At 29.8% G+C, this 13558-nt stretch overlaps 1 protein-coding gene across 2 annotated transcripts in view; it reads left to right on the top strand.

Annotated features, from left to right (window-relative positions):
* Positions 1 to 13558, top strand: part of LOC118201109 (protein DENND6B) — a 180323-nt gene that overhangs the window by 76575 nt on the left and 90190 nt on the right. For both annotated transcript variants that reach the window (XM_085822994.1, XM_085822997.1), the window contains exon 10: positions 3354 to 3415. In XM_085822994.1, the coding sequence (XP_085679120.1) occupies positions 3354 to 3415 (62 nt within the window). The remainder of the gene's footprint in view (positions 1 to 3353; positions 3416 to 13558) is intronic.

Raw genomic sequence — 13558 nt, 5'->3', positions numbered from 1 at the left:
AAAGCTGTCATAAAATTATTCTTTGACTGCCACCTTTTGAATTCAGTTCTTGAAATTCATTTTTATGATAATTAGTATGTCTTTTCTGCATGTTTTCTATAATAAAATTAATTCAATAATAAATAGTAATAATTCAATAATAAAATATAATTTAGCCATAAAAATGCAGCTAATAAACAGTAATCAAAATGTGTTTGTTCACCATTTGTGTACTGTGTATTTGCTTAAGTTCTTATAATCTGAAAGTGGTTCATATCACATTTCAATTTTTGTCTCATGAAATATAAATCAAAATTGTTAACAATAAAAATTTCCAATGGCTGAATATATCTAGTTGTTAACAATAAATATTTCCAATGGCTTCCAGAAGTTATATTTAAATCATGGAACACGATTAATTTCAGCTTAATGAAATTTATACTTTATTTAATAGTTTTATTTTGGGGGTGTGTGATGGCAAGTATAAATGAATACAAAATTAAAGTAAAATTTAAAATTTTTCCTGAAGGAATGAGCAATTGATACACAGTGTATGAGATCAGGAGTGTTATTGATCATTTGTCTTACAAAATAAAAGATTAATTTTTATCACATTTCTGATTGTTTTTCTGAATAGCAAAGAAATTAAGCTGTATTAATTTGCAAGTAAGTTTTATTTAATTTACTTTTCTGCAGAGCAAGACTGGAGGGGGGAAGGTGCTTGTGTATACTCCCATTACTTTAAGAAAATATATGCAAGCTCTTTTTTTTTTTTTTTTAATTGCAAAAAAAAAAAAAAAAAAAAAAAAAAAAAAATCGAGATTCATATTTCAGCAGAAATATCCATTTTACTCTTTACCCATCTCAAATTCATTGGGGCAATTTTTTTCTGTGATGTCCATTATGCATAGATGGAACAGGGCTTTTTTTTTTTTTTTTTTTTTTTTTTTTTTTTTTTAACAGTTGTGAAATGGATTTTTCACTGATATTTGTCTATTTGTACTTATCTTGCATAACTCAAAAATGTTTAGACATAGAATGTTGAAATTTTGTAAACGGGACTGCTGTAACATCTAATTGGGCACCTCCCCTTTTTTTTATTTAAATCGGCAGTACCAAACATAAGAATCCTTCTAGCTCTCTCTCTCTATATATATAAATACACACACAGGGTTATCTGGAAAGAATTGTCTAATTACAAAATTTAATATTTTCCATAATTGCAAACAAAAAGTCATAATTAATATGTCATTGTAAAGCAAAAATGTTAATTTTTTAGTTTGTAATGTTGTCTTTTCACAATAGGTGGTAACACTGTTGTCTTTAAACTGTTTTGAGATTTTGGAAAGAAGTGGAAATAGCATCTGAGCAGTTTTTGTATGCTCTCCTTTGCAAGAAGTCTGTCAGTAATTACTGTTCAGTTTGAATTTAGGAGAAAGTGCCTTAAAAATAAAGCACTAACATCTCAAGAGTATCAGAAGGTAGTGCAACCAATTCCAGGAAACCGGATGGCTATACAAGGCAAAAATCCAGGGCAAGCCATGTGTTTCAGCAGAGAATGTTGAAAGAGTGTGAAAGAATTTTTTACACAATCCGAAGAAATCGGATGTTTGTAGTAGTCATGGATTTTTGATACCTCATTCTATCATTTGGATTGTTTTGAGAAAAAGAAAGAAATTGCATTTTAAGTCTTAAAAATTTCAAAGAATGAATGCATTGCAGCCTAGATGAGTTGCCTTTTCATGGATGAAGCTATGCAAGACGAACATGTTTCCAATTAACTCTTATTTAGGGATGAATCTACCTTTCATTTAAGTGGCAAAGTAAACAGCCATAATTAGAAATTTGAAAATCACTGTGCCTACACTAAACGTGTAAGGGACTTCTAAAAGTTGTCTTTTGTGCAGTATCTTCATCAAAGGTTTATGAACTTTTCTTTTTTGCCCCAAAATCAATTAAATAGTATTATCTACCTCAGTATGTTAGAAATGAGGCTTTCCCCTCAGTTGAAGGAAGATAGGCAAAATTTCATTTTTCAACAAGATGGTATGCCGTGGCACTGGCATTTGGAGTTTCATAAATTGATAAACAGAGAACTACTACACCATTGGATTGGTCACAGTGCAACTGATGATTTGGTCCTACACAGCTACCCTCCTAGTTTATCTGACTTAACCCCATATGATTTCTTCCTTTGGGAATATGTCAAAGATTTTGCATTCATACCACCTTTGCCTACAAGTTTGCTCAAACTTAAACAACGCATTTATAATGCTTTATAATAATAGTGAAACACTACAGTGTGTTTGGCAAGAAATGGGTATCACATTGATATTATACAGGCAGGGCCCGACTTAGCCTAATTGGGGCCCAGGGCAAAGACTTCTCTGGGGCCCCCCTCTGCTTCACTACTTCAGTAATGCAGAATCAAAATGGAGGCATTTAAATTTTTATAATAATAAACTTTCTATTCAATTTGGGAGTTCCCTCTGATATGGGGACCCGGGGCAATCGCCCCGTATGCTCCTCCCTTGGTCAGGCTCTCTCTGTATACGGGTGACTAAAGGAAGTCATATCAAAGACTTGTGAAAAAAATTAACATTTTTTCTCTACAGTAACATATTATTTATAATTAAGAAAAATATTAAATTTTGTAATCAGATGATTCTAAGCTGAGTAAGAGCTTTTTTTTTCACTCATCTGCTTGGCCTTTATTTTTACAGTTGCTGGTCATAGTCATATACATTCAGTTACAGAAATATTTTAAATGATGAAAATATTCATATTTTGGCAATGCTAAATTTAAATTTATTTATTTATTTATTATTTTTTTCGGTAGAAATAACAAAATGTAACATTTAATGTGGTCTCTTAGTTCCTATAATTCAATTTTATTTGGGAAAGTTTTATACTTGTTATGAAAATTAAAATTAGAAGTTTGATTCCCCAGTGTCCAAAACCAGGGTGTTTAATTTCAAAATTTGCAGTTTTTGATGTCATTTTCAACTTGCCTTAAGAGATCAGTTAATTAAGCTAGAATAATTTGAGGAAATAAATTTAAATGAAGTGCAGCCAAAAATGTATATAATTTAATTAGCTGTACTATTAAGTCATGTGGTATCCAAATCAGCCCCCCTTCCCTGGTTTAAAGTTAAAAACAAAACAAAATGTTCTAAGGTGACACACTTAAACAATGTTTAAACATGTTTACAGATGACCTCTCTGTAAAACCTCCTAATGTCCCTTCCTGTGTTTAAACATGGTTTCCATATGTGATTTCTTTTATTTTTAACTTAATTCTAATCATGTTTACCTTTTAATTCTTCAATTTTTTTTTCAAATGTATAAAAACAAATAATAGTACTTTTTTTTAGCCAATAATTGTTATGGCAAGTTCTCCTAATATTACATGTGATATGGTTCAAGCTCTCATATGGTAAGGAAAAAAAAATGTTTTTAATATCCTGTTTTAGTATGAAATTATGTAAATGTTTTACTTTATAAGACAAAAATACCCATAACTTTTAATTGTATTTTGTCATAGCAATAAAGGCATATCAAATCCAATATCTCTTCAGTTAATGAAGATACATAGTGAAGATAAAAGAATGCCCTAGTACTTTTGGCTGACAGACTACTGACAGATTTTGAGTTTCTGTCAGATTTTATGAATATCAGTAAGATTATTTCTTTGGTTTAAATTCAGGTTTACTTTTCAAAGAATTGTTGATTGATTGATTTAAGGCAAAGAAGCTTAGTTATACATTTGTAAGAGGTTAAAGATGTGTCTGTCAGCCTCTTCAATATTAGAGAAGGATTCATAGTGTTTAGTTAGTGTTATCTTTGATTTTGAAATTCAGTGTTTCAGGTATCTAGCAGGTTACAGAGAGTAAGTAACTAATGATCATCTGCGATGTAATAAACTTTAAGTTATATAGCCTACAATTGTTTTAAACCTTCATAAATATTAAAATTAAGTATTCATAGAAAAGACCCCAAAAAATTAGGCTTTAAGTAAAATTGTAAATGATTAATAATAATTAATTTGAATAAGTTGAAATATTGTAGAGTAATATTAAATACTATATCTGTACTTTTATAGAAAAAGGGCAAGTTTACTTTGCAAGCTGTAAAAAAAAAAAAAAAAAAAAAAGCTGTTTTATTTTCAGTATTCTTTTGAATATTACTTGTTGAATTCAATGAAATAGACTTTTTTAATTATTTATTTGTAATTGAAAAAACATATTACTAATGTCAAAATAGTTTTTTTAAATATGTATAAACTTTTCTTGTGGCATGGTAACTTTGAGATACTTAAAGTTAATTTACAATCTCTTTGTAAAATGGGCTAAACCTTTTTGACAAAGTGATTGTTGATTAAAATATAATTAACTCCCAATTAGCATGGTAATATAGGAGACTACATCTACATTTAACTCAAAGTCATGGTTAATCTGAGTTCAGTTATAAAATAAAGATTAAAAAAAAAAAGACTTATATTAATGGAAAAAGTATTAACAATTTACATACATCTACAAGCAGTTGAATGTGAAGAATAAGTTCATATGATTACATAAATTAAATCAGAATTCAAAACAAAAGGAACACATTGTAAATGATGTTAGGATCGACATCATTAGAAATGAAAAACTTAATTTATTAATGGCATTAAAGAACAATATTTACAGATTCAGGTACAAGTGGGGGGGGGCAACACAATGTCACCATTGGTCATACATAGTGTATAGTCTCACTGAACTAACTATGCAGCTGTGCCTATTTTGGTGGAAAGCATCATGGGATTTGGTCTGAGGGTCTCCCACCCCTCTTTCCCTGCCACCAAACCACTTGAGAGGATTTTTAGGTCACCAATATTTTGAGTACTTCAATACCACATTGACTCTATACACTTACAAGAGTCTTTGCCTTCACAAGATTCGAATGTGGGCCCATTGGTACAACAGCTGGGGTTGCTAACCACTATACCAGTATTTCTCAACCAGAATGTGATCAACCTTTTATTTAACTGTTAAGTATCTAATTTATGTATATAAAAAACTAGTTTTATTAAGTTTTCGTATTTGTAAACATCTTTTGTAGTTTTCTTGTTAATTTATAAAACACATTAAGAAATAATGTAAATTTAAATAAATGTGTATGCAATTTTCGATTTTTAAAGAGGAAGGGGGACAAGTGATAATTTAGCAATGGTTGAAAGGGTTGGGTGGAGCAAAAAATCTTGAGAACCACAATCACTTTTTCTTAGAGGCGGCAAAGCTCGCATAGAGATATCATTTGTTATTACTGCTGTTAGCATATGTGTTTTTCATTTCTTTCCTTTTTTAAATTGCATTTTCTATTGACAGTTTTGTTTTACTCTAAAGGCTTGTGATTCTAAATTTTCTGCAATAAACAAACATAAGATTTGGTTAATCCACCCCCAGGGGGGTTATTTGGAAATTGACCATGCATTATGGCTAATAGCTTTTATTTTGAATATTGTTGCATGATTTTATAGTTTCTACCATAACTGAAGTTAAATAAGAGAAAAGTAAGGGGGGGGGAATTCTTTTCCAGCAATTAAAGTTGTATGAAATCTTTCAAGCTTGAAACGCTTGAAGGTGAATTTAAATTTAAATAAGGAGGCTTTTTATGATCATGTTAAACTTATATGCAGCCATTGAATCATTTGCTTTTATTATTGTTAGGTGCAGAAATGTAGTGCAGAAAAGTTCATGCTTAATTAATATTGTTACAGAGCATTTTCCAAGTGATCCACATCCTATATTCTTAAGCTTAAAATCTACTTCAGAAGTTGTTTTGTATTTAAACTAATATTAATCCTTTTGGTTATATTTTAGTTGTCTTATATTGAACTGTGTCTTCTTTTGCACACAGGTTTAAATTTTAAGAGGAGAGTTGAAGTTTTGAAATTCATTCGAGAGATTTTTCACAATTAACAACATTCATGAAATTGGCTTAAGGGGTGTTGGAACCCCAAAATCTTGAAAAATCGTGATTTCGGGTTATTGCATTTTCAAATTCTCTACACTTTCATCTTTCTAAAAATATCATTCTTTAATCTCTATGAAAATTAGAACTGTAAAAAATCTAATTTTCATTTAATTATTAATAATAATATAATTAAATAATTTAAATTTGTCATCGACTTCTTTGATCAATGAGGATTTTTACATAAAAATGCATTTTTCTCCAAACGTAATTTTTTTATACTCAATGTACCTTTTCTCAGAAACTACTGCTCACAGGTATCCAAAATTTTTTATGGCTTATTTATTAGGTTTCCTAATATTTACTGAAATGAGTTTTTTGTGAAAAACTTAAAAAAAAAATAAATTTTTTTAATGTTTTTTGTGAGAAAAGTGCTAAATTTTACTATGCCTAACAAAATATTCTGTAAATTACTCTAAAATTCAAATTGTTTCAAAAGCTCATTTCAGTATAATCAAATAGGTATACTTTAATTACACAAATTTCAAGCGTGCACCTACAGCAGATTTTGAGAAAAGGTATATCGAAAATGGCCAATTTAACATTGTCAGTATAGGGGTTGCTGATAGCCCTTAACCCACTGCCGGCACTTTGGCAGTGAAAACAGACCAAAATGTTTCACAAAAGTTTTTACTTTTGTCCTCAAAACAAGCTTGCCTCCAAGACTCAGGGTGTCTCAAAATGGTTTTGCCTCCAGCAAAAACATTTCTTTCCCCTATTCGTTTTTCGTCTGTTAAGCATTCAAGAAGAGGGAGTTGTAAAACTGAAGTGTATTCAAAGCTTAGATCCTCCTAATTTTCCCCTCGGGTTATTTGGGGCAGGGATGAACCATAAAGCCTTCAACTTGTGTTCTGTAAAAACATTACCCCGTGTCCCTGACATTCTATGACTGAGTTGTTTGTATAAAGCAGAAAGTAAGGATTAGAGTTTCTACAATGTTTCAGCAAGATAGCATTTCCTATTAATCTAGATATTACAATATAAAGCAATAAATGTTTCTATGGAACCCTACAATAATATTTAATTTTCATTTTATGCTTCTTATAACCACATTTATGAATACAGAAGTCTATTATACGATTATAGTTCCATTAAATATTTGAAATTAATTTCTGTAGAGAATTTTGTGGAAATTTAAAAATGTTTCCTGCGAACTGATTGGTTGTGTAAAGTATTATTAAGTTGGGTCAGAAATAAAATAAAGGCACTTATTTCTGTTACAGCTAAAATTATTATACTTATTGCTATTGTTCTATTTAATTTATCAAGTAATATAAACATATCCTATTTCTTTCACGATTAGTATTGTATCCTCAAAATTTTTTTTATAAGAATGAAATACTTTTTACCAAGTTGGATGTCAATTACGTCAAATTATGTGCATTTTTGTTTTATTTATTGGTTATTAATAACAATGCTTCATCTTAAAATCATTCAGTCTTTGATTCATGTCTAATTGCTTCAAAAGAAATGCACAATATTGTCATTCAGGTTGAATAATAGTTAAAAATTTCACAAATATCAAATTTATTAATACTACCTTTAAATTTTTACGTTCTAAATTAGAACTGCATTTTAACTTTCACAAAGATTGCTGAGGTATTTGTCTATGAAAATTTATGTTATATTATTAACAACTTTTAATTAGCAATCAATTACTAACAATTAATCTAAAAAATATTATATTATTAACAACTTTTAATTAGCAAGCAATTTTAATGCCATCATGTAAATATTTCAGTGTCAGTTGCTGTATAAATTTGAATGAAATGGTCAACACATTTGAATAAAATGATTTTCAAGTTTCTTTCCCTGCTACTGTAAGTTAATATACAACTTTAATGTACATTATAAACGATATTTCTGTTTGAAAAATTAGTGACAGGTAACTTTTAGAAACTAGAGAGTATGTTTTAATGTTACATGCAGCTTGTTTAATGTTACATACAAACTTCTTTCCATCACATTCACGAAATATTAAATTTTGAACGTTCCAGAGAAAGTTAATATGGAAACATTTTGCACTTTGCATTTGCATTTGGACAATAGAGAGAAGCTTATTGTCCACATCAAGTTTCAGGTCACGGATATGAAAACTCTCCAACACGTAAATAAATAGTGGAAAAAATACGAATTCATGAAGATTTTATGTAAAGTAACATCGATTGATCGATGTGTATTTTTTGCATTTAAGAGGAGGGAAAAAAAAAAAAAAAAGAAAGCTGCAGTTTTTGACACCATTAGGAGTCATACATTAAAAAAAGAGATTCTTTGGTCTAGTAGAAAAGGTTGTGCTATTAGAATATGACAGAGTAGATGAGGGCTATTTGCATAAGGTGAGGAATGCTTTCGTGAAGGATTTTTGTAGGAAAACTGACTCGTATTCGCATTCCACAGGTGGAAAACCATGAAAACAAAACATGCGCTCAACATTTTCGCTTGGGATCGAATACCGGTTGAACTACCAGTATTCGGCTGCCACAGGTAGGACCTTTACACTTACAAAGAGCCTTTCGCTTAAGAACTGTTTATCACCTCTTTTCTTCTCCGATGTTAGGGTTTTTTTTCGTTATTAGGGGACGTTGTTTACTGTTGTTCGATTTCAATGAATAAAGGCAAAGCAGACAAAGCCTCTCAACCTGAAAGATAAAATGCCTTCAGGTAGGATTTATAGGAAACTGGTTCGCGTTCGTTTCATGCATCAGGGAATTTCATGCATCCAAATTTTGTTTATGTTTCTTTCATTTAGCTCAAAACATACGAGGACTCTCTATTTTAAAAAAAAAGAATATTTTGGGGGAGTACTTTATAAGGGTAAATTACTTGTATTAATGTTCCACATGGAGGGAAAATCACGAAAAGATCCGTACAGTTAGCTCGTTCATCAGTATTCAAAGCCAGGCTTAACTACTGTGGTTCAATGATCTTAATCACTTTTGTTCTAATAGGCCTCATGAGCTTTGCATTTTTGTTGATCAGACTAATTTATGTCAAAATCGCACGAAATTTACCAAAATTTAAAAAACTGCTTTCTGATGAAATAAATATTCCAGTAATTTTGATTTATCAGAAATTTCGAATTGTGTCAGGTTTCTGGAGTATGTATACATGTGAGCATATAACATTTAAATTTAGTCATTTTAAACATAAATCAGATAGCATATCTTTTATGTTACATTGAGTACTCTTCAGTGCTATGTAATTAATTCCCTAAATATGAAAGTATGTGAAACTTAAATTAGGAATTATAGCAAATCATTCCATAGAAATATGCTATGCCTGTATTAGTCTAGAAAGGATCAATTATGCGTAAATATTGTAGTAGGCATGTCAAGCAACAATTTGTCAGCAGTATAGATATCATTAATTTAAAGGAGATGCCTTTTGTTTTAGCATAGTTTTGCTCCCGTTACTTTTAAGCTAAACATATCACTTGAAATAAATTTCTTTCTAAAATCAGAGGGATATTATTAACAATTCTTCTTTATAAATATAAAATTTATCCTTTATTATATAAATTTCTTTCTAAAATCAGAGGGATATTATTAACAATTCTTCTTTATAAATATAAAGTTTATCCTTTATTATATAAATAACTGAAATACTTAAATTTGACATTCTAATAAATATTTTATCTTAACTTTCTGAAAAATTGAATTTCTTTTAAAATATATAAAAATAAATTAAATCCTGAATTTTTTCCAGTCTTATGATAATAAAATTTTAGAATCATCAGTTTGTATATCTGTATATATTATAAGAAAGTATCTCATTCTTTTTTGAGGGCTCTTGTGATGTAAGTGATAGTAGATCGGACTAGCAGTCGGAAGGTCTGCAGTTGGCATCTGTGTGAGAGCATAGAGGATTTTTTGTATTTTCTCCTCAGAAAAACGGAATGTATGGAAACGTGATAGACGATAATTCGTGAACACATGAATTAGGCCGACAGAGTCTCGTGATTCTTCTCTTTCGCCCTATAAGAAGGAAAAAATAAGGAATTATGCCATTCTCCCTATCTTGCTACAAATGGATGTTCTTCCAATTAGAATTTGAAAGACTTTGTTGGTAGAAGAATAATGACAGCACTGCTGAATTTTCACATTTCTTGCTTCGAAAAAATCCAAGGTGCATAAGGTGGTCACCTATTATTCCGCCTTTCGCCTATTAGTCCTCCGACCTTTTTTTCAAATTTACTTTTTCTGGTATCGCTTTTCCATTACAGTATGTTGATAGGTGAAACAACCCCGTAAAACGTTTTTTACATAATTTACGTTCAAGTTATTTTAAAACACAATTTTCGGAATTAAAATTCCTACATATGGGTTCCCTCTTTTTTGATACTTCTAGTAAATTTATATTAAGAGATAATATAATCAATATTTCTTTAGTAAATAAATTATTATCTTACTTTGTGCAAGTGTTAGAAAAACTATTTTTCAAGCTAAGTGAATTTTAGATCATTCAGCATTATATCTTAGAGAGTATATCTTTTCTAGTAGATTTCGTATTGCTTGAATTTTGAGGGAAAAGGAAACTCAAGATTTCTAAAAATAAAAAAATAATTTAAAAAAAATGAACTTTCCTCCATTCAGTGCTGTATCTCTTCACTGACGAATTAACACCAATAGATAGGCTGTTTTCTCTCGAAGGTTCAGCCTTTGTGTAAATGATAAGAGGAAACCGGAAAAGCAATAAAATAATTTTTCACTCGTGAATCGGCATCTTCAAGAAGCATCGACTCCCAGTGAGTAAAAGTGACCATCTGAGAAGATGTATTTTAGCATAAAATGGTTTGGAAATCCAAATAACATTAATTTAGAGAACTTTTTATGGATGCAATATATAATTCTTAGATAAAAGTATAAAAGTAAGTAAAAGGAGGCGATGTAGGGTGTTTTTCGCTACTTTTAATTTTTAGAATAGGGCCTCAAACATATTACTACTGTCGACCCTGTATTTAGATTTGCTAACTTTACTAAAACACGCGATATCTATCTTCTAAGATAGAAATATCCCACTTCCGGCGAACTTTCTAAGGAAAGCTTACATGCATTTAGGTTTACATATAGAGAAAAATCCTGAAAATTCCATGGAGCTGATCTATTCCGTTGCTGAAAATAGAAGCGTACAAGAATTGATGGTGTTGTGTTGCTTCAGCGACCAGATTTCTCACTTTGATTTTGGAATTAGAAATATAATTTCAAAGATCTCCACTAGAGGAGATCATAATTCATTATTTTTTTCACACATATAAAAACTGGTTAAATATTTTCCTCATTTATAAATTACAGAAGTTTTTTTTTTTTTTTTTTTTTTCCAATAATTCCTGATATTTTAAAGGAAAATTTTCATGTATTTTTTTTTTTTTTCTTCTTCTTGTAGCAGGTTTAAATAATCGTTGATTGAAAGAAACCACACTAATTTTAACTAACAATCTGAAAATGACACAAATGACATGGACTCTTTCATAATTATATTACTCATTAGCATTAAAAAAAACTTCACTTGGGTTGAAGATTACCTCAGAAGAGTTTCTTTTAATTGCTTAATTTAGATACAGTCTGGTAATACATATCTAATAATACATAATAATAAGTCTGGTTATACTACAGCCATATCAGTGGCTGATAAGACCGCTAAATATTAGTTGTTCAATTTGGATTCAAACTCAGACAAACGAATGTAATGGCTGTATGGTATTTTTCCATGTATAACATGAGTATGAGCTATTCGTTAGAAAGTAATCTATGAAGGCATCTTTCTCTTTAAAAGCAGATAGTCCTCGTGTGTTTTGCTATATTCAAATAATCCGAGCCTTCAAACTACGGCACCTATCACAAAGATGAAAGTTTTCTAAACATGATTTTTAAATCGGGCTGTGAGGGTTCCAGTGGCCAACCGCTGAATGCTGGTAATTTGACAGGGGTTCAAATCCTGACGAATGCGCTTGTTCTATGAAAGTTTTCCAGGGTTTTTCTACATTCAATGTGGATGAGATCTAGTTCCCCTTAGAAATTCCCTCCATGATAGTTTCAATCCTCTTGTGCAGATTCCAAATCCATTAAATTTTCTTTATTAAATACAATTATAATTCTTTCTTTTTAGAGAAATCGCAGAGAAAAAACTGTAAACATCAAATCGAGTGTGATTACGAATATTTTAAAATAGTTAAAATTTTGAGCGGGAAAGTTTTTTAATGCGTTCATAAGCAACTGAAAATTAGGAGAAGAAAAAAATTTTAAATTGGCATAAAATTTTGTCGATTTCTACAACAATCTATATAAATGTGTTTTCAAAAACTTCTGCTGAAATATGAAGAGTTGTATTTGTAAAGCATTTAGTGAGATCTGTAATTATGTACTCAGCTTTTAGTTTTCATAACTTCTATTCATCAGAATAAAGTCATTAAGTGTAAGGGGGGCGAAAAAGGAATTTTAAAGAAAAGATTATTTTTACAAAATGACTCAAAATTTCCTGAGCTAGTATAAGTAATTATGTAACTCAAATAATTAAATATTTGTGAAAATTTTGTTAGCCTCTCTCTGTCTTACCCATATTTTTGTATAGATATAGAACATAATTAAATATCGATAATGAGTATCATAGATAGTGGAGGTTATAGAATGAGCATCACAATATATAATTATGTTTGTCACAAAAGCAGCCACTTATAACTGTCCAATGAACATAACTGTCGGGAATCGCGTATGAATGTCATATAGAATGCTTTATAATACCAAGAATGTTATAAAAATGACGGTTATCTGATATCAACATTTACCGAACTTTCCAAAATGTTTAAAAATATAATATTTAAGAGGCGGCAAGTTTGTTTAAAAAATTGTACGCATTTCAATCACGGTGTTTGTCGCTATAATCAGAAGCTCGTCATCGATATTTAGACTATTTCTCGATAACCTACCGAGTTCAAATTTTATACTCACACCGTTTACGGACGGAAATATGGTTTGGTAAACCGAGTTTTATAAAATTCGATTTAGAGATCTTAAAATGTAATGTTGAAACAAATTTTTGCGCATATTTCCATTTAAAGAATAAACTAAAAATCTCACAGATTTTAAGTTTGTATCACTTTACAGAGCATAAAATAGCTTTTGAAATAAAATTTGCATAAAATTAATATAATTTCTCATTTTAGGTGAATTTTTAAAACTTTATACTTTTATGAGGTAAAAGGATTTTGGAAGTAAAAAACTGAACCAAAAAGAGAAAAATAATTTGTGGTACAGATTTAATTGGAATAACAGCCTCTTTGAAAAATTCCTGCACAGTTTTATAACAAGAATAATAGATTCTTAAATAACGAAATCAAATAGTGGATTTTTGGTATTTTTTTTACGATTATGTAAATGTTCATCTGTAGAATGAAGCTGCAGTTGCAGTTTTTCAACAGTGGGAGGTAAATAAATACAAAATAAATTTTAGGTTGTGCAAAATACCTTTTTTTTTTTTTTTTTTTTTTTTTTTATTTAGTCTATTTTAATTTCATTAAAAAAAAAACTTTCTGTTTATAGCATAATCCATTAAATTATTTCTCCACCAGTGT

This window comes from Stegodyphus dumicola, chromosome 1 (genome assembly GCF_044657685.1).
Source record: "Stegodyphus dumicola isolate Sdum_Otavi_A_Nest chromosome 1, ASM4465768v1".
In the NCBI taxonomy this organism is placed as follows: Eukaryota; Metazoa; Arthropoda; class Arachnida; order Araneae; family Eresidae; genus Stegodyphus; species Stegodyphus dumicola.
Note: the sequence above shows the minus strand (reverse complement) of the source record. Positions and strands in the feature narration are given on the sequence as shown.